Source organism: Sorex fumeus, unplaced genomic scaffold (genome assembly GCF_029834395.1).
Source record: "Sorex fumeus unplaced genomic scaffold, SorFum_2.1 ptg000003l, whole genome shotgun sequence".
NCBI lineage: Eukaryota > Metazoa > Chordata > Mammalia > Eulipotyphla > Soricidae > Sorex > Sorex fumeus.
The window spans coordinates 44,070,974-44,093,949 of record NW_026606060.1 but is presented as its reverse complement, the minus strand read 5'-3'; the positions used below and the strand labels follow the sequence as shown (position 1 = coordinate 44,093,949).

At 38.2% G+C, this 22,976-nt stretch overlaps 1 protein-coding gene across 4 annotated transcripts in view; it reads right to left on the bottom strand.

The window, feature by feature from the left end:
- Positions 1–21,970, bottom strand: part of NEDD1 (NEDD1 gamma-tubulin ring complex targeting factor) — a 56,131-nt gene extending 34,161 nt beyond the window's left edge. Inside the window, exons 1-6 of one of the 4 annotated variants that reach the window (XM_056116994.1) lie at positions 21,940–21,970; positions 19,498–19,670; positions 19,280–19,423; positions 16,327–16,421; positions 12,098–12,214; positions 9,318–9,458 (exon numbers count right to left, since the gene is read on the bottom strand). In XM_056116994.1, the coding sequence (XP_055972969.1) occupies positions 9,318–9,458; positions 12,098–12,214; positions 16,327–16,421; positions 19,280–19,415 (489 nt within the window). In that variant the 5' untranslated portion in view covers positions 19,416–19,423; positions 19,498–19,670; positions 21,940–21,970. Of the gene's footprint in view, positions 1–9,317; positions 9,459–12,097; positions 12,215–16,326; positions 16,422–19,279; positions 19,424–19,497; positions 19,671–21,679; positions 21,814–21,939 lie in introns of those variants that run through there. The other 3 variants (XM_056116981.1, XM_056116985.1, XM_056117003.1) reach the window with 3 other exon arrangements.
- Between the last annotated feature and the right edge of the window lie 1,006 nt (positions 21,971–22,976).

Here is a 22,976-nt window from a genome sequence, read left to right as displayed (position 1 = left end):
GTTCCCACCCTCACCCCTGCTGGTGATGAGCTACAGCAAGAATCTGCTAAACATCCTCAACATATGGAACTGTTTGAACAGTTTCAGAATCTGTTTGAACAGATTGCTCAGTGGGCTGAGCACATGATTTGCACACAGGAGGTCCTGATTACATCCTCAACACTGCACGGGCCTCTGAGTACCACTGAGAGTTGCACCCCAGCCAGAATCTATTTGAACATAGCCTAAGAAGCATAAGAATTAGGAACATACCATAAGAATAAGAAGCTAGTGACTGGGTGGGAGAGAGTACCAGGGCTTTATGTGCTCACCTTGCATGCAGCTGATTCCAGTTCAATCGCTGGGACTGCATAAGGTCCCTGGAGCACCACCAGGTGGAACCCATGAGCAGAGCCAGGAGCTAGCCCTGAGCACCAAAAGGTATGGCCCAAAAGCCAAAAATTAAAGAAGCTTGCTGCTTGATATAATAAACACTGCACTGTAGCACTGTTGTCTGTTGTTCATTGATTTGCTGGAGTGGGCACCAGTAATGTCTCCATTGTGAGACTTGTTGTTACTGTTTTTAGCATGTCGAATACACCACGGGGAGCTTGCCAGGTTCTGCCCTGCAGGCAGGATACTCTCAGTAGCTTGCTGGGCTCTTGGAGAGGGACAGAGGAATGAACCCCAGTAGGCCACATGCAAGGCAAAACGCCCTACCCGCTGTGCTATCGCTCCAGCCACTGTAAATATTTGATTGCAGTTTTTAATTAAGCCAAGTAATCTACTCTGTGATTCTAATAATGAATAATACATAGATATATTTACCTAGATCATCTAAAGCTCTGTATTTAAGTTCCCTTCCAGAGACCAAGCACCCGCTTATTATTTTTTAAAAATGTTAATTGCTGAGAATTTCTATTTCATTATTGTTAATATTTCAAATGTTCTTGGTTAAAAAAAAAGTGAATCATTTACCTTCCTTCTTTGGTGAATTTCCGATTTTCTACTGGGTTACATCCACACGGATTATATAGTGTGGAGATAATTTTCTACCTTAGAGAAAAAGTAGTTAAAAAAAACTCAGAAGCAGTGGCTATCATTTGTATACCATCCTAGTGGCTTTTTAAAAAAAAAAAAGAATAATGTACAACAATGTGTAGTTCTTACGTGGCCACTGGTTTAAAGAAAAGCCATCTTTATCTATTCCATGCAATTGTGCGTGGGGGGAAGAGGCATGGATATAAAGTCATTCCTGTGCCTCCAAATCTTGTTAAATGTGGCTACCAGTGTAGAGGAACCCAACTGTAGTTTACTGCACATTGTGAGCCTATCAGTCCACTGTTTGTTATTAAAACTTTCAAGTAATAATTTGCAAGTTCTTAATATAAATATGTCTTCACCAGTGATAAATTTTTACTCTGCAATCATGTAGAATTTTTTATAGCTTTTGTCAAAAGGGTTTTTTTTTTTTTTTTCAGTTTTTGGACATACCCAGCAGTGCTCAGGGGACTATACATGGTGCCAGAGATGACAAAATGCTTTTATCCCTTTACTATCTCTCCAGCCCAGATTTTTTTTATTTTAATGTAGTTAAATGTATCAAATTTGAGGTTGGAGAGATAGTACAGAAGTTAAGATATTCACCTTGCATATAACCAATCTAGATTTGACTCTAGGAACATATGGTTTCCTAAACTGTCAAGTTTAACTGTCAACTTTAAACTGTCAAGCTTAATCCCCAAACAAACAAAAAGTCACCAATAAATTATGACTTTGTTCTAATGCTTAGAAAATTCTTTCTTTCACAGATAGATTGCATTTATACTTCTCCGGGTTTACAGTGCTGTATATAAACATTACACAAAACTAGATCCTGTACATGCATACTAATATTATGTCATATATAAATATTATATAATAATAATATATATTTATATGTGTATATATATAAACATATAGTTTCCATTTGATTCCCTCCATTCCATCCTCATGATTTCACACTTCAGTAATAATCCCTAAAAAACTGAACATTTGAACAACTTTCTGTTTTGTTTAAAATCAACTGAACAATACTGATTAGATCATGGTTATGGCAATTCTGTAACTTCCTGAATTTGTGTACGTCTGTTGGACTTTGGAAAGGAATCCTTTAAGAGAGTGACTCACTGATAGAAAAAAGTGGCCCACTATTGTGTCAAGTATTTGTGCAAAAGATGTAGTTTATGGCAGAACCATAACTAAATCCTGGTTTTCCTTGTCTGGAATTCTGACATTTGAGGCAGAAGGTACTTAAGTAAACAAACAATCATGAGTAAAACCTTGGGACTGAGCTTCAAACAAGGCTGACTGACAGACACAATATCTTCATGTCTTCATACACTGTTGTCACAATTTGATGTTGATGTGGATCCCCCTCATCAAGAGAGAACTCTTAGCTCATTCCTGGTTTCTTAGGAACTTCACCCAACATGCCTTTTCTCCCTTTTCTGATGTGCTTTTCCATTGTAATGAGTTATAATTATGAATATGATTGTATGGTGAGTCTACTTACTAAATCAAATCCAGTCTTGGGATATACCAACAGAGGAAGTAAAAAAAAAAAAGGGGTGATGTGGCGAAAGAATAGTAGTAAACCAGAGATCAAAATTAAAATGTCACAAACAGCATTTGCAACAAAATCATAAGATCAGACATTCCCGAGTCCTCATATTAAGTGTCTATATAGAAAGTAACAAGGAATAACAAGCCTAAAAGGTACATCAGAGAACATGGAAAGCCCAAAAATAGAAAAAAAGGTATCACAGTCAAGCGTGGTAATCTCACATCAATTAAAACAAGAGATCCACTGCATGCAGTGATTCTCGAGGTCTGCAGAGAAAATCCCAAAGGTACATGCAGTTTAGCTCCAGTGAACTCTTAAAACTGGCCAGGTAAGGCACCTATCATGCACTGAGGAGACAATGTTAAGGACAGCAAAGATTCACAAAGAAGAGGATTGGGAAGAGCCAGGTAACCTCAAAAAGTCACCACTTATTTTTGAAGTACCTGAAAACAAGAGGGAACTTTGTGACATGAAGGTGATATGAAGTCTGTGGCGAGGTGGGGGGGGCGGGGGGGGGGGGTTGAAGCAAATATACAAAACAAAAAAAACCTGAGGTGTTAGAGAGAAAGCTCAGGGTAGTTAAAATGAATGACTTGCAAGTGATTGACCATGGTTCCATCTCTGGCAACATAAGGTCCCCCGAGTATGGCCGATGACATGGGTAATGGCAAGAATAACAGGTCCTCAGAGCAGTGGGACATCATATTGAACCACCAGTCTATTTGGGAGGCTCAAAAACCAGAAAATTTTAAAGATACCCCAAATCCCATCTCTGTTGAGAAGTTCAGGAAAACTTTACATACAGGACCCATGTAAAGTTATAACAGAACAAGGAGAAAAATCCTTCTCTTCAAACGAATACAGAAATAAGACAACAAGACACTTTAAAACCACATAAATCAAAATCAAAAAACTCAAAAATGAGCTGTAATAACTTGGAAAAGAAACTTTGAACAATCTCTTCAAAAATGGAGGCGAATTTAGAAGGAATACCTGAATATATAAACACAGCAGATTATATCTTAAGGATATGTTAAAGATGCCTTAAAAATGTGTTAAAAATGTTTTTAACAAAAATGGAAAGTTAAGATTTTTTGAAAAAGAGCAATAAACCACTAAAGACCCATAAAGAAAAAAATACGAAAGAACGTGTACCAAAAACTACACTTCAAGAAAACTATATTTTCAAAATAAGAAAATATTTGAAACTACATTCTACGTAAACTGGCATTATATTTATGAATGGTATGTTTTATAAGAGAAAAATTATTATTAGACATTAAGAACAAAAAATAAGAGTAACATACATAACTTCAGAAAAAAGATGTGAGGGGCTAGAGAGATAGTACAGCAGAATACCTGGGACAAAACACTAATGAGAAAAGATGGAAAACAAGGCTGAACCAACAGAATACAAGGAAATAATACAAAACTATACACAAAATACATTGCTATACATGGCAAGAAAACATTACAAATACAAAGCTATACACTGCCAGAAAACAGTCATTATTCAAATAACTTCCCTACAGAAATCTTGGGGAAAAAAATTAGAAGGAAACTAGTAGCCTTAAAGAATTAGCATATAAAAATACAGATTTTAAGTATACTTTATAGTAATATGTCATTTATAAAACTTCAGGAGCACAGCATATAGGCAAACAAATGAAAACAAATACAAAGGAAACATCAAGAAAATCAAGAATATATCATTATGCAAACAATGTACACCGATAAACCCATGTAACATAAAGGAGACCACAACCCTAGCAATGAAATTCTGTAGTCAGTTAATCTTTTTGAGTATGAGAATCCAGGTATAAACATAACCAGTAATGTATGAGGCCCTGGCATAGCAAAACTAAAAATGAAATATTACTACCCAATCAGCCAAATCAGATATAATAAGAGTTAAAACTTATTCTTGATAAAATAATTATCTTTTAAAATGCAATGAATAATTATTTACATGCACCAGATCTTAAACAGGCTTATTCTTTTTTTTTTTTTTTTGCAGTGCTGGGAGTAGAACCATCACAGCAAAGCAACTGCTGTGATGAGTGAGCCCAGGCCCCCATGTTTATTAATTCTTAAAGTCTATATTAACATTTCTAAAATTTACTTAAGAAAATAGATTCATGGGATCAGAGAGACAGTCCAGCAGGTAGGCTAAGCACTTGCCTTGCACAAGACAGACCGGGGTTCGCTCCACAGCACCCTATATGGTATCCTGACTGATCTCTGAGTTATGCCCTGAGCACTGCTAGGTGTGAACTCAAAGCAAAAGCAAAAGGAAATGGATTTAACATACACCGAAATATACTATACTTAAAAATTTCACAGAATGCTTGCTATGTAGTTAAACATTGTTCTTAAACCTAAATCAATTCCATTGATCCTCTTTTCAATTCCTTTTTAAAAGTTACTGTTTGAGAAAGGCAGCACATATTAACCCATCTGTGAGCTGAAACTGCTGAACTTGCCAAACAGTGACATGCAATTATAATCTAAGAAGTCTGTCAGCCCTGGCATGCTGCAGAAGCAGAAGGCTCCTTTTCCGCTGCAGAAAGACACTGTGAACCACATAAAACTAATAGCTTCAATTCAGCTCAGACACTTCAAAGTAAGATTCTAAATATATTCAGGCAATCTCATTTCCGATATGAAGTTCAATATAATGCAGATTCAGTGAGACGCCATGGTTCTGTCACTTTCACTCAGAAATCAATTTGATGTTTTTAAAGATTTCAACTTCTTGATTATTCAAAGAAACAAGACAGAACAATTTAATTTGATTATTAGATTTGGCCTGCCCACTATTTTTCTCAATAGCCCGGACGCTATCTAAAGTAATCAACATAGAAATTGGGTTGGGTTAGCAAGTATATCTGAATTGGATTATGTCAAATATTTGACGTAGTTGAAATTTTTATAAATATTGATTAAAGTCAGGAAACCATATATCTAAATTTTTAAATACATTTTGAGAAATATTAATTTTTTTCAATTTTATACAGCTTTTGAACAGATGACAACAATAAACCATAATAAAAACTAGGGGGGGGAAATGACTTTTAAAAAAAAATAAATATGAGTCAAGTGATAAGCTTAAATGGCAGCAGCAGACTCATGATTACATCTCAGAACAGATGAACTGGACACAAAAATTAATGGGCACACCAGTCTCTCAGATCAAATGTTTGGGGCACCCTAACTAACATCCCAATAGGAAGGAATACACCAAATTGGAGGGGAAAGTAAGGTAGAAGCCAACTAAGCTCAATAAACAAAAATATTAACACAGAAGTTTCAACTAGCAAGAATAGCTTAGTAAATCCTCAGACAGGGACCTAATGACCCTACGGTGGAATAAAACAATTTTCATAATTTTTATAAGTATTTTTTAGTAATTCCATTATTTAATTATAACAAGCAATATAAAATAATTCATTTTGTGCCTTCTAAGGACTTGGGTCACACTGGTGGTGAGATTGGTGTTGGAATATTCAATGCCTGAAACAAATGTATCATGAACAACTTTGTAAATCACAGCATTTTAAAAAAAGGTTTTAAAAAATCTATAAAGATTTTTATTGTGTTGCCTATAAAAGGGAAACATAAGTATGTAAGCCACAAAGACCAACTTTCCTCACTAAGCAAAACTGACATGCATATTTTCATGTACATAGAAGTCAAATGGTATTTTCCGTCCATGCACTCTGTCTGAATCCTATGGAGGACGGGGGGTAGGGGAGGGGGAGATAGGAATGATATACAAAAACCTATATAAATGTCTGTTTCAGAGAAAAGAGAAGAAAACAATCCCAAATAAAGTCCAACTGGCAACTAAATTGGAATTTGAAGGAAATTTATTCCATCTAAAATGTTTAAACTAGTTTAGGAAAGCAAATCACAATGATTTCAATGAATTGTGCTAATTAGTAGCAATCACATAAAGGCTCACCCTAAAGTCCACTATTAATCTATCACAAACCCTATCAAAAATATATTATTATTCTTATTTGGGAGATAAAATTGAGGCCTAAGAATTAAGTAACTTGTCAAAGTTTACAAAGCTAGCTCTCCAAATAATTCCAGGTTTGCAATGTAAAGGTATACCAAAAGATCCAACTACCCTAGAGGAAGCACAAGTGTTAAGTAGCAACTATTTTAGAAACATTTGGAAGACTTCTTGGCAATTTTTAATAAAATAAACTTTCATGAATACCCTAAGGCCCATCAATTCCACTCCTGAGTATTTCACACTTAAGGAAAATGAAAATTTATACCCAGAGAAAGTCTTATATAAGAAAATTCACAGGAGTTTTTGTAATAGCTAAAAACTAAAACCATGTCCATTGACAATAGAATAAACAAATCATGGCTCACTTATATAACAGAGAACCACATAGTATTAAAACAGTATAAACTACCACTTGGTGAAAGAGAACAATATATTAAAAACTAATAGAGACCAGACCTACACAATTCACTTAATCCAACTGATAAAATACAGAAATAAAACATCTTGAGTTTTGTTTTTTTAATTTGTTTGTTTTATATCCCAGTCCAAAGATCCTATGATTCTGACATTTTACTAATCAAAAACTAAAACTCCCCTAAATGTCATGCAAAATAAAAATAAAATCTGTGTGGAATTCAAAGTCCAACTACGTTCATACTTACCTTTCCAATCTTTTCTCACATTGGCACTATGTAAAACCCATAAACCCAGGTCATGTGATAGCATGTGGAATGAGGCCCTGAATCTGATCCCCAAGAAGTACCAAGTAGTGGCCCAACTATCATCACATCACTGGGCTGTACAATGTAATATCAGGCCAGCACTGACAGTCAAGTACCGTCTGAGTGGGCTCCACCAGCCTACCCTTCTTGCTTTCAAAATATTTCCTCCACATAATACTTTGCTTCCCTAAAAATTTCTATTAGCCCAGTAAAAGTCTTTGTTATCTCTAAACATATTCATCTATTAACATAATTATAGCACATCTTTTCCATGTAAAGCACAAAGCTTGAAAATGGTTGAGGACAAAGAAATGAAATTTGATTCCAACTGTAACACAGACATCTGAAGTACCAAACCTGATGCCAGACAGAATGTAATAACTGACCCTCGAAAGTTTATATTGAAGACAAAAATTCATTATGCATTAGACTCAGCTGAAGTTCTTTGATTTTCTTATTTTATTCTAAATCAAACTGTTTTCTTTCAGACTGAATTATCAAGATTGCTTTAAATCAATAACTCAGGTGTCATTTATATGTATCTTTTATTCCTCCCAAAGGAAAAAAGTTTAGAAGTGAACTTTTATTCCTTCCAAAGGAAGTAAAGTTTAAGAAAATACCTTGTGTACATTTTAAATATTCTCTAAATATTTCCCAAACACTAAAAACTACTCAAACAATATTTTTTTTTTTTTTTTTGCTTTTTGGGTCACACCCGATGATGCACAGAGGTTACTCCTGGCTCATGCACTCAGGAATTACTCCTTACGCCTGGCATTGCTCAGGAGACCATATAGGATGCTGGGAATTGAACCCAGGTCGACCACATGCAAGGCAGACGCCCTACGCACTGTGCTATCGTATCGCTTCAGCCCTGTCAAACAATAATTTTTTCAAACAGCTTTTTTCAAAAATGAAAACCTTATTTTACTGGACTAAATGTTATGCTCAAAGTATTACAGTCAGATATGAGGATTTTTAAAAGTTGCACCTCACTGAAAAGTTATATAGAAAATTAGTCAAAAATTAAATTTCTTAAATGAAATTTATTCTTGAAAGAAATTTCAATAAGCATTTTGTTTTGTGCTGTTTTTTGTTCTTTTTGTTTTTTTGGGGGGCCATACCCAGTGGTAATTAGGGTACCATACAGAGTGCTGGGTATCAAACCTGGGTCGGCAGTGTGCAAGGCAAGCACCACTGTACTATCTCTCCAGTCCCAACTTTTTATACAGAAAAATAGCTGATTGACTAAATTTCCTTCACAAAAACTCTCTTATATGTATTCCTGGTACTTACCGGAAATACATATTTTATCTTATACTTAAATATAAATCAAAACTAAATTTATCCTGGGCTGGAGTGATAGCATAGCGGGTACGGCGTTTGCCTTGCACGCAGCCAAGATGGCCAACCCGAGTTCGATTCCTCCGCCCCTCTCGGAGAGCCCGGCAAGCTGCCGAGAGTATCTTGCCCGCACAGCAGAGCCTGGCAAGCTCCCCGTGACGTATTCGATATGCCAAACACAGTAACAACAAAGTCTCCGATGGAGACGTTACTGGGCCTGCTCGAGCAAACTGATGAACAACGGGAGGACCGTGACCATGAAATTTATCCTGTGTCTAATTATTCTAAATTACCCAATGATCAGAGAACTTATGAACATAAGCACCTATCTTATAATTGGCAATATTTAGGGTATACAGCACCCCTCTTACTGTGACAGAAAGACTAATATTTGTGTCTTGGGCTTAGGCTATTGAAATTATTTGTATTTTTTTATACCCAGCTATATTCTAATAGCATTGAACTATTTAATGACATAACAATGAATGTAACAAAGTCAAGTACGAATTAGCATGTTGTCTGAAAATTTTTAAATACAATGAAAAATAACTAGAGTTTTGGGCAAATAATTTTGACAACAACTGTATCACATAGGTATGATTATTTAACTAATCAACTTTTATTGAATAACCCAACACTGTACCTGGTTACTACCGTGGCCAAAAGGTGTAGCAGATAAATTTGTGGTTACACTATGCAAAATAATTTCCCCACTGAGAGATCCAGAAGCAATGTAGGAATCATTCCAATTATATGTTACACATGTTACTTCATCTTTATGATCCTAAATGAAATAAATGAAGATAAATACAGTGTCACTTACCCCTCAAAAGCATAGTTTAACATTTTTGTAAATTTCATGTTTTATTAAATATCATTTATCAACCTTACTTATCATTTGCTTTAAAACTTTTCTCAAATAATCTAAAAAAATTATTCAAATGCAATTTGACTAGGAAAACATCCAGTCAATACCAACCCTTCTCATGGAAGGATTTATTTTTCATAACCAGAGTAATGATCAGGCACTCTGAAACAAGAGACAAAAAGAAAAGGTAATTTTCTAAATGGCATTATGTCTACCTTAAAGAATTCACTTCCACTGACAAGTAACATTTATTGCAAGTTGACTATTATGAGAGTCCCTGCCCAGGAGAGTATCACTATTCAACTGAGAAGACAGGACATTTAAATTAACATGAAAATGGAAGAACAAATGCTAAATAAGTGGAAGAGGCAAAGCATTAGAGAAAGGATAAGAGGCATCACTGTGAACTGAACTGACAGAAGAATCTTATGGAAGACATAATAAAGCTTAAGTTCAACCTTAACGAAAAGATAAGAGAGAACTTGGAGGCGAAAGAAACTGCTACTGCAAAATGTAATACTCCACTTTCTATGACAACTTTTTCTAATGATTCATCAAGCATTTTGAGTGACTTATTCCTTTTTTAAATACAAATAAATAATATCCTGGTGGGTGAGAGGGGACATGAAAGAAGAAAAAAATAACTGATTAATCAGTGTCAGTGCATCAATACTATTTAGGATTCAGAAAGTGGGATCCAGGGGTCAGGGAGATAACTCCGCTATTATTTTGTTTGCATGGGACTCAATTTGGAATCTTGGCATTAAACATACCCACCCCCCGACCCCAGCCAGCACCACCAGTTGGCCTTGGTGGTCCCTGGGAGCACAAGACCCAAGCAGCTCTCCATCCTTGGGTCTTAGTACTGAACTATCTGGCCCGCTGAACACTGTGTGAGGGGTCCTCCAACAAGGGGAAGAATATGGGATTCAATATGCTTTGATAAAGAGGAAGACAGGTGATCTTCCTTTTTAATAACTGTGGAAAGTAAGCCACCCAGTAGACATTTACTAAGCACCTACTAAGTACCAGAAACTGTTGCTACCAGAAATAAGCCAGCAGAGGCAAGATCCTAAAGCAAACATTAGATTTTTCACTATCACAATTTCTAGATTAAAGAATTTAGAAGTGAACGAAGGAAGGAATGAAACAGTCAAAGAACTTTAAATAATGAAAGAAAGGAAACATACCTGAAATAGCGGGGAAAGCTGAGGATGGAAAGCAAGAATTGTGCCATGCAGTAAGGAAGGGTGGGGTAAGGTAAGTAATGCTTCCAAAAATGTAAGACAAGTAGCTGACAAAACTGACCACTGACATTTTCTAATCACTTCCCAATTCTCTCAGGTACTCCCTATTCATAGTATGTATATCCCTGTAGATAGACTAAACAATGACTAAAATCTAAGCTGCGCCTTCTTCTGCCATGACTGGGTATGCGACACTAACAATCTTCCTAATATCTGTGTCTGAGCGTCTCCATTTAGGCATAGGACTAATACCTACTCTGCAGTGTTGCTGAGTTAAACAGACTAAATAATTAGTTAAGCGCACTGGTGGGCTCAGAACTCAATAAATGCTAACTATTCCCATTATTATAAATTTTCAATTTCCCTTGAATCTCTCATACTATTGAATTTCCAAGGCTAAAAATTTAAACAGCAATTATAGAACTATATTTCAAGTTAGCAAAGAGAAAATCAATGTTAAAGAAAAACATTGTTCCCACAAAGAAATAATTCAATGACATGAATATATAAAACAAAACGATATCTGGTATTTGCTTCAAAAATAATATGATGAGGGCATAAGTAAACCAAGTTGATGGGTTGATTCCAATTAAGGTCAAAATGAAGAATACAGGCACTGAATAAAGGAACTTCTTTCTTTGTGTGTATACATCTAAGTTCATTTTTAAAAATAAATTTCAGAACATTAAAAGAACACAATAGTGAAAAGGAGAACAAAGATCATTCAGAGGCTTTCATGTAATGACATTTTCCAAAACCATAAAATGCTAATATTTTTAATTATCAATTGTAAAATTCTCTGATGACAATGAAAACTATATACTCCAGGAAAAAATTCACTACAACCAGCATACTGTGAAAAGCTAAGTGAAAGTTTTTAAAAAATAATAAAATGTACTGATGATAGACGTGGAAGAAAAGCAAAATAAAATTTAATTTTGGATAAATTGTATCTTAATTTTCTCAAATAAATCTCACTTCATTTCTAAAGCACCTTGAGGTGAGACCAATAGTAAGTACAGTGTCCAGGGCATTTGCCTTGTATGCAACTGACCTGGGTTCAATCCCTGGCACACAATATGGTCCTCTGAATCTGCCACAAATAATTCCTGAGCACAGTCAGAAGTAAGCCCTGAACACCACTATGACACACCCAAATTAAAAAAATAAATAAATATGTATATATATATGTATATATATATATATGTATAAAGCATCGGGTTTATCATGAGCTCAAAAGTAAAGAAATAGCACAATTCTAAATATATCACAAAAAATTCAATTTTTTGTATACATAAAGTTACTTACCTTAAGAGATCGATGAATTCGTTTTGACTTTAAATCCCAAATATTAACTGTGCTATTTAGGCCTCCGCTTACCAAATACATAGAAGTGGAATTCAAACTGACACATGTCTGCTTTTGCTGTTAGGGGGGAAAAAAAGTTACCCTTAGTTAATACTATGTAGTTGACTTTGAAGTCTCATGCAACACAGAATAAGCATTTGATAAATATTTCAATTAAATGCTATGAACAAGATAATCCTTGTTCAAAGATTAACCTCTCATCTTCCACCAGAATACAACAGTTCTTAAGGGGTTCCAAAAGGGTTTGAGGAAAGCAGTCACTATCTGCTTTCTCTAGCAGAGAACAGAGGGGACAGTGGAAGCTCAGGAAACAATATCAAGTTCTGGGTCTCCCTTCAGGGCTTACTTGCTTTGAACATCTCCCTTTAATAAAACCAGTTCTTGCACTTCCACAGAATATCTCCAACTGAATTCAACTCACAGCTTAAAAATAGTAAAGGCAGAGCAGATTTTGAAAAATGTCTAAATTAGTCCCCTTACTTAGTATAAACTTGGGCAATGTCTAATGTAGTCCCAGAGGGTAAAGTTTTATTAAAATAAAAAAAAAGTCACACTATTTGCAGGAAATCTTCCCCTAAGAAACTCTAGTCTCAAATATCAGGCCATCAGAACCTGACTTGACACTTTTTCCTATGTCTACAAGCAAAACATTTATCCAGTTTCTTGAGACCAAACTCCAGAGGTACCCTAATGATTCCTATTTTTTTCTTTTTTTTAAGAAAAATATGAGATGCTGGGAATCGAACCCAGATCAGCCACGTGCAAGGCAAATGCCCTACCTGCAGTACTATCGCTTCAGCTCCTGTTAATGTCTATTGTTATTCCCTCTGATTTATCATTTAGTTCTCTAAATGCCAAGTCCAAATTAAATCTGATGTCCCTATCACTAATACCCCCTAATGTCCAAATCCAAATCCCATTCAACCACAATGGCAGTTTTCTAAATTGATTGCCCTGCTTCTACCTCAACTTCCTTACAAGCTCTGCTTCATTCATCAGGTGACCTTTAAAAAAAAGTTATTGCTGAGGAGGTGGCTGATGGAAGAAGAGCACAGGCTTCACATGTGGAAGGCCTTGAGTATGATGATCCCCAGCACCACAAAACTAAATGACTAAATTATGCCGCTCCCATAAAAGTTCTCAGTGGCTTTCAATCACACATGTTATTCCAAACTCATTATACTTCTGCTTTAAAATCCTATTGCTTAGCCCCTCATCTCTCATTGTCTTCCTGGCCCCACTAATTCTTAAGCAACACTGAACTCCTTTTTCCCATTCCTTAAATAGCACAGGACTGTGTTTTAAGATTTCTACACAGTTTATTCTCCTTTGCTTGAAATGTAATTCCCTGAACTCGGCAAAAGAAGGCATTTTTTGATCAATAGAAACCAACTTGATTGTTAGATCTTAGAAGACCTCCCTCCCTTGGCCACCTAAATTGACTTGCTCCTTTAATGCATTTCATTTTCGGCATAACTTATTACGATCTAGGTATTTGGTTGGCTAGTTTATTATGTCTCCCAACAGAATGTCAGTTTCATAAAAAGTCCATATCCAAAGTCGATAAATATTAAAGCACAAATGATGAAAAATACAGGCTATTAAATTTTTAATCAGAAAAAAACACTCTTTTTCTTCCAAATATCTATGGCTGTCATCTCTCTGGTGTGCCTAGCTAAATACACACCGCATGACTGTTTGCCCCACTTAACTTGTAGACACTTTATGTTGTTACATTGATTGTTCCTGAGTACAGCTGAATGCCATAGGGAAGAAACAGAGAAATGAATTCCAAAGGGAACAGATTGGGATTTAGTAAAACAAGGCAAGCTAATAAGGTTTATAATGTCCTTTCACCTTTCCATGCCCGTTTCTTCATCTGAAGAATGAGATGTAAAAAACTAAATCTACCATTCTTAACTTGGGTCTACACACCTCTGTCCAAGAGCAGCAAATTCTTAAAAGGTTGTAGAAACCCACTCTGCCGAGCCCTCCCCCACCTGCTCACCCCCAGGTTTCTCCAAACCTGACATTTTGACCGAAAGTCAAAATTTTTAACAATGATAAAATATCAGAAGCACATTGGATCAATGTGTCAGTAGAGGGATTATAATTTCTTTGCAGGCACCATCCTAGGAATCTGACTTTGACCTAAACCAGTAAGATCTAAAATCCAATTATCTCTACAAATAAGAGTTTGCTACAAACTATCAAAATAACCTCTAAAAGACAAAAATGGTATCCACCAAAGATTAAAATACTGGGATCTTTCATTCATCAAAGCAAATTACTCTTACAGATTCAAAACTAAACCTATTGTACAGATGGCCTACCCTGATGATATAAGATATTTTTATGTTAATATATTATTAATGTAACTAATGAGCTTCAATAATTAATGTAAAGTGTGGGGTCATTCCAGGAAACCTGTACCCAAGACACCAAGTACAGTTTTAAAATTAAAAAAAAAGAAAACTGGTGAAATCTCTTGGTTATACAGCATACCACTTTAGGTTAAATAGACCTATTCTTATAATACTACTACTCATTACAATCTGCTTAAGGAGGTGAAAAGCAAAATAAAATATGAGTTTAAATTCCTCTTTAAAAGCTAAAAGCAAGTGGGGTAGAATCTTAGTTTCCCAGGCTGGAAAATCATATTTTTCCCAGGTCTCAATTGGCAAGTGAGTGATAAATGATAGGCTTTAGATCCTATGGAGCAAAGACTGTCAACATAGTATAAAAAAATTTTCTAGGGTTTTTTTTTTTCACTAGCTTATTTTTAATTTATCTACTTTTCTCTTATTATATAATTGGGGGGGGTTGGAGGGGGGTCATATACTTAGCAGTGCTCAGGGATCACTCCTGGTGGGACTTGGGGAACCATACGTAGTGAGTGGGGTGAAACTCAGGTTAGCAGCTTGTAAGGCAAGCGCCTTTACCTGCTGTACTATCACTCCAGGCTGGAAAATTGTGGGTTTTTTTTTTTTTGCTTTCACTCTGGAGATGCCTGTGTTCTCTCAAAGCACTCTCTCTCTCTTTCCCTATCTCAGGAAGAAATATTTTACTTAATAGCTAAAGAACCAATTGTTCACAGAATCTTTCATAAGGAAACTGAATGAAAGGAGATTCAAATTTCAACAATAACACCTCTCAATAATATCGTTCTGTATGTTTCTGTGTTTTCTTGTGCAGGAAACGTGAAGATTTCACCAAATCCTTCAAATTGTCAGACATGTGAACATTCTATTATATTTTAAATTTTTACAAAATATAAAACTTGGGGGGAGGGCAAATCCCCCTACTGATTCTAAAGGCTAATGCGTTGGTCTTCAACACTTGTGAGCCAAATCTGGTGTCTGGCTCAAGACCACCAGATATCTCTAGGGAAGAACAAGAACTCCTGAATTCTTTTCACCCTTGATCAACTTATTCCACTGTCTTGCTGTATTCTCCAGAGCTTAATCTGTGTAAAATCATGATAATTTATAATAATTTAAGGTATTTTGTAAAAACTTTGAAAGTGAAGTAAAGAGCAAGCCACCAAGTATATGCCCTTTTATTTAGAGCCTATTTTATTCTTAAAAGCAACAGGTTTTCAAGCTATGTGTGTGAGTGAAGTGAAACCGGCGATATCCTGAATCAATAGGGCTAATAGAAAACTCTAGGCAGTGGAAGTTTCATTGAAATGCTCTGGACTCAAAGTTCATTTTGATAACGTCATCTCCAGAAAAGCTTGAGGAGGCTCAGGCAAGACCCCTTGATACTATCAGGGTGCACAGAAGCTCAGAGTCCTGAGTCCAAGATAAGCAAGTTTAGGGTGATGTATCAGGATTCTATCAAGTCAAGTCAGTGACCTTGGAGGTATACAGCCCTACAATAGGGCAACAGTATCAGGGAACCTCCCACAAAGGGGAAACAAGAAAGCAATACTCACTTGACAAACTAAGTCCTGATTACTTCCTTAGGATACACTAGCATTTTACCTAAAGATGTTTCAGTATGTATCTCATCTATAAGTACAACTGTTTTACAGTACTACTAGGAAACTGAAAATAATACACAAATACCTTATATTTACTTGCAAGCACCACACTAAATTAGCGATTACCATCCAACTAAAACCAAGATTTTTTAATCGAAAAAACAAAAAAAAAAACATTACTTACCCCTTCACCAAACTCTAAAAGTGGAACAGGTTTACACTTGCAATTTGAAACCACTATTTTGTCACCATTGGAAGATGCTGTCACTAGAAAGTTATCTAAATGAAGAGTTATGGAACATCAAACAATCCATGAGCATCCTGAGTACTAGGCCATCATTAGAAAACTTACGATAAAAGCAAGCACACCAAAGGAGACAAGTAAATGAAAATAGCATATACACTGCTTCCAAAAATGGTTCAGATTACTAATTACTTAGACTAATTCTCTTCACTACTACCGCAGGGAAGAAATGTCCTTTCTGGCTTCACAATCACTTGAAAGCTATTTAAACCATGTGAAATACTACTCCATTTCCATAGAGTAGGCCAGAAGGTCTAATTTTAACCTTCGAGAATGAAAGCATGATAAAAGCAACATCAGCAAGTATCAGTCTTTTCATCTATGAAAGCTGTTTGAGATATTTATTTATTAATGCCAGGCTTGATTCAATCTAGGCTAAGAAATGAGTACGTGAATCTCCTATTTTTTCACTGCAAATTAAAGCCTGATATTTAGCAGAATTGGAACTTCTGTGACAATGTTAATAAATACTACAGTAAAAGGAAGAAATGTAAATGCAGCCAAATAGCAGCTCTGTGCTAAGGAGGAATTCTATTTTAAATGTTCAACTTTAAATTTGATTTGTAACATTTAAAATTGAATCTTGAGGGACCAGACCAATAGTACAGTGAGGTAGAGCATGTGCCTTGCACAAAGCCAACACAGGTTCAATTCCGGGCATCCCATATTGTCCCCAAAGCACTACCAGGAGTAATTCCTAAGTGCAGAGCCAGAAGTAACCCCCTGACCACCCACCTGGTATGGCCCAAAAACAAAAACAAAAGATTAATAAAAATAAGATAGAATCTTGAATTAGAAATTTAAATTATGAGTAGAACAATCAGTGGCCACAAAACATGCATTTTAAAAAACAAAAGTTATGAAACAAAGTAAAATATCAAAACTTTTTTACATTTTTTAGCAACACAGCTCCAAGACCTAACCCAGTTTTTCCCAAAGTAGGGCAATAATGGGGCCTCTTGGTCCCCAACACCAGGTCTGTGTTGAACAGACCAGGGGGTAGCAGATGCCCCTAGTCCTGGGAAGCTGTAAGGGGGCGCTTTCTGCTGATGAAATTTAAAGGAGGTAAATTTCCAGGTGGATGCTAACTGATTATATTTTTCTAAGAAGGCGGAAATAAACCAAGAAAGTTTAGAATTCTCTAATTAAAAACAATTTCAAAGTCAAACCAGCTATTCTAGTTTATACTTTTTAATAAATAATGTCTTGACTGTATTACTGCCTAATTTGCATAATAATTTAAATATTTTGTAAACTGACCATGGATTATGATTTTATTTTGATATATGATTTAACAGAATCATACCTTTCCACTCCAAAGATATTATAGCACTAAAAAAACAAAAATCAATTTTTCCCCCTTAGTCTTTTCTTTTTCTAGTATCCTACTACTTTTTCCCTAACTGAAGAGAAATAAAGGGTAATAAAGATAGTCCTTTCATTTCCCTTTTAGTGTTAGAAGTCATTAGAAAGTAAAGAATATTAGAGGACCATCAAATAGAAAACTAATCTCCATGAAACCTAACTATTAACACCACTCTTGGAATCCAAGCTAAGTGAATTAAACTCATGATGAATATGTAAATTGAAGCAATCAGGAAATTGATCATTTTGTTAAGATATTTATAGGGACAGGGTTATGAAAATTTCGGCCCATCTGTATTAGTCACATTTTACAGCTTTCAGAGGCAGGGAGACGTCCACGCTGGATTTAGTCCCTAAAAACCACGGGTTGCAGCCCCCCCAAAACAAAAAGGTTTTACCTTCATCAGGAAGCAGAATTTTAATACTGTGGTATTGGTAAGAACGTGTGTGTCAAAACTTCATTTTGCTTAAGAGTTTCATGAGTTAACAGTAATTTCAAGCACACTACAGCTGATGAGTACTTTATAACAGGGATCCCAAATAGGGTTTGCTGAACCCAGGTGACATCTGGCAATTCTGAAGACAAATTTGGTTGTCGTAACAGTGAGCAAGTAGAACCTGGTGAGTAGCGGCCAAGGTTTGAAATATCCTGCACGCCACAGCATAGTCCCCAGGTGAAAAGAATTACATCAAGTGTTCTAGGCTGTAAACGTGACTTGCCCATTTCACCCCTTCACTAATTTTATCCACACTCAGTAGCTTACTAAGACAAGGAGAGTATAAGCACAAATATAAGCAAGCACAGCAGAGTTCAAACTGGACAATCTGGGAAAAGTGTCTATTTTCATCACAAAAAGGACAAGAAAGACAGTACATCAGTAAGGTGGGGATATTGTACGATTTTAAATTCCTTCACCAATCTCTGCTTTTGTCAATTAAGTTGCCTTTAATTTCAAGCCCAGATCCACAAATAATCAAATATAAGATGCAAAAACTCATTCAAAAGACTTCACAAGTTTCCTTAACCATTGCCTACATTATTCCAATTGATTCAATAGCAAACTGCTGATAACAAAATTCTCCAAGTCTGGCTCTAAAATCTAAATACATACATATATATGTATGTATATACACACACATATATAGATGTGTCTATATATATCTAAATCTATATGTGTATATGTGTGTCTATATATGTGTATCTATCTCTCTCTCTCTATATATATATATGCATACAGACACACACACCCTAAATCATTGTTTTTCAATGTAGTGGATTTCAATCACATTTATTTTAAATGAAAGCAACAGAAAATAATTGTCAGTGTGCATTCATATTTATTAAACTCCAACTTCATCCTTTATAATTATGCAAAATGGATTTTCATTCTGGGCCACATGCAGAAGTTTCTTTGATATCGATGACCCAACCTCAGAAAATAATTTTCCTCTTTCTAAAAAAGGATACTATTGCTGCTCCAACACAGTGAACTAATTCCATGTGGCGATGTGTGGGGGTTGAACTTATCCACCAACATAAAAACCGAAGCATCCCATATTTTAACATCATCTCCCGATGAAGCAAATCTGAGGTTTTCCTGCATGGCTGCACCTACAAGTGGTTTAAAACAATTTTTGAAACAATTAAGGATAGATAATAATAATAATAATAAAGTGGCATCAAACCTTAAACAAGTGGGTCTCCATGCCCACTTTCACCACAGACAGTGCACTCACCACAGCGTCAGGAGTTGGGAAAGCTTCACTTGCAGGCAGAAGATCCAGAATCCATGCCAGGAACACCACCTGAAACCTCAAACCCAGGCACCACCGCCATGAAGTTCCCTGAGCACAGCTGGCTGTGACCCACAACATTAAAAATAACACTCAGACTGTAGTCTCTTTCATGACCCTCTCAACGGCTCTCCAAGGCAACAGCAATGAAATCCTGCCTCCTTAGCGAGCCCTGAATGTGACCTGGCCCTGGACTAACCCTCAGCCATTCTGGGTTGAGTTGCTCCTGTTCAGGAATCTTCTTGCCTTCAGATCTGACACCGACCTACTACTTGGCCGCCTCCTTTCCCTAGATTCCTCACAGCCTTTTCCTTTCCGTCTTCAGCCCTGTGTCTCCTCCTCAGAAAGGCTTTCCCTGACCACCATGGCTAAAGCAGCCCCATCCCAGGTGACTTTTACATCCTACTATCCTGGGGGTAATTCAGTTTGGGGTTTTTTAATGGCATATCTTCCAATTCTCATATCTGCTTCTAATATGAACAAAGAACCCAAGAACAGTGATTCCTTCCGGCTAACTAGAGTCTTAAAAAGATCCTAGCACACACTCTGTACTCAACAAGAAACCTTTGACTGGGTAACCTCATCATCTACCTTTCAAAATGCAACAGCCCAATCCAATCAGTTCTCCCCCAAAACTCCAAATGGCCAAAGTGATGACACTTAATTCCTTAACCAATACCTGGCCCACAATGCCCTTGCTCTATTATTTGTTAACACTGTATATTTCAAACATTAATTCTGGCAACCAAGGCATTCTGAGAGACAAGGCCAAGAAGCTGAGCTTAGTTTACCCTTTAAAGAGCAGCTAGTAATGCATTGTAACTGAGAAAGAACTGTTCAAAATACACGGGAGAAAGGTCTGCTGGAAACACACCATCTGCTTTCCTATTATGGACACCACAGGAATACAGCATAAGTGATGTCCCAGGACATTAACAAGACAATACTTTCAAGCATACCCTATTTCAAAAAGCGAATTAAAGACAGGATATATTATAAGGCATTCTGATTCTCAAGAGACCCCAAAATAGATATTTTATGTGTTTATTAAACGGCTATAACTGGGCCGGGGAGATAATTCAAAGGGGTGGATCCCAGGTCCCATCCCTGTACATCAAGACGCCCAAGTGCACCAAAGGGGCACGCCCTGACCTCTTTCCTGCCTCCCAACAAAATCTAGAGAAGCCTCCCACACCATCTAGTGTGGTAGCCAAATTAACCCAAAAGAGCTAAAACTGTCCCTCCTGTGGCTCATGAGGCGCTGTTCATTAGCCAGAAAGCATCTTTTCTCAATGTTCTGCCTTAGCCACCGGCTGAAAATTGAGACAGCACAGTGTTTGCAATTGACACCTTCACGTGTGTGATCACGTGTGCCCTTCGGGGAGGCACAAGTTGTTGGAACGTCCATCTCTGAGCCCGGTGAGCACAATCCAAAAGTTCTTTCTTGCTAGAATCTTACATCACCACAGTGGAAAGAAGGTTTGAAGCCTGGACTCGGGAAAAAGGTGGTCCCAAAGATCTGCTTCCCGCCCCGAGCCTGGGATACAGCACCCAAGCCCGCCGCTGGGGCAACTGCTCGTCAGTTTCCTCCACTGACAGCGGTGCCCGGGCCGCGCCCCTCAACGCCCCCCGGGCGTTTCGCGGAGAACCGAGCCCTGGAACTTGAGGAAGGGCAGGATCCCGGGTATCGCCTCTAGAAACTAGGGGCCCGGGGCATGGGAGCTGTCAGGACGCACGGCTGGCCCCAGAGCACAGAGCTGCTGGGGAGCGCGCGGCGACGAGTGGCGGCCGCCACAACGCCCGGCTTCCACAAAGACAAACTTCTCCAACTTTGGTTCATCCGAAACGAGCACTTTGCAAGGCAACTGCAGCGCGGAGTTCCTTTCAGGAAGGCGTGGGGGTGGGGGGGAGCTCCAGCTGCACCGGAGACCGCCCCTCGCCCTCCTCCACCCTCCCCCAAAAACAAAAAAAAGAGGGAGCGGAGGAGACGCCGCCAACTTGCCCTCCTCCCCGCCCCCCCCACCCCACACACACACCCGCACACCCTAGCGCAGCCGCCCCTGGCCCGGCAGACCTGGGCCACCCCCGCGGGCCCCCCGGAGGCGGCGGCGGCCGGAGGGGCGCGGGCCCGCGGCTTCCCGGACACTTCCGCGCCCTGCGCGCCGCCGCGCCCCTGCCCGGCAACCGTCCCGCGCGTCCAACGGGCCAGGCGCGCCGAGCCCGGGAACCTTCGAGCAGTCCCCACCGCGCGGTAGGCCAGAGGTCAGGAAAGTGCCAGGCCACGGAGGGCGGGCGGGCGACCGCCAGCTGACCCCAGGCCCTCCGGAACCTCACCTCGGGACCGCGGCACACGGGGGGCCACGGCGCAGCCCGCTCCAGCGAGGCGCTTCCGGCTCCCGCCGGGACTCTTCAACTTGAGCGGCCGGAAGTCCCGCCCCCGGGTGGTGGCCGCAGGCTCTGGCTGAGTCCCAGTGGGGTGGTAAGGGCAGGACTAGGGGCTAGCGGGGTTGGGGGTGTTGGCGGCGCCCGGGCGGGAGCTGCAGCCTTGGATTTCCTGGAGCAGGATGTCAGCCCTAGGCAGCTGCCCTTTTGTCATTCATTTGCTCTCACACTGCCCACTATGTGCCAGGCAGTTGGTTACAATTAAGGGGCGAACTTAAATGGGTTTAGTCTGGGAGTGCTGGAGGGAGTGAACAGAGTTGGGGGGGTCCCTGACTCTGACCTTTCTAGGACCCTACAGCATGGTAAGCTGATGCTAAGAATGACATACTTCAAGGAAAAGTAGAATTGTGGCGATTGCTACCAAAGACGGGTCTGAGAAAGCCCACAGTAACAGAAGATGTTATGTGGACGTTAGTTTAGGAAAGAGTTATTCCTAAAGAGGAAACCACGGAGCACAGATAACCAGGCAATATTTTTGAAAACCAGGCAGTAGTCTCAGAAAGATTTAGGAAATAATCCCCAAAGCATAAGCGTCTTCCTGTTCAGCATAAGCTGATTTCAAACACGTGGTCTTGCTTCCACTTAGTTTCACTGCGGAGTTGGGAGCATCAGAAACCATCAAACTAGATAGATACTCTTTTGAGGAAAAAGTCTTCTCAGGGTGGAGAAAGAAGTTCAACTGGGTTTTCAAACGTCTCTTCTACACCCCGTCCCCCTTTATTTTTAGGTTGGGAATTTTTGCTGAAAAGACAAGTACAGGGCATTGCTTCTGAAAAGAGTTCAATGCTATTTTTTTCTGTGTACATGGAGAATTTGTTTCTGACTTTGGTACATAATTAACTGGAAGACTTCATAGTTAAATTTTCTTAGAGCAAAATGGAAATCCTACCCAAATTGTAAAGAGTGGAAGGGAGATCAAAAGAACAATG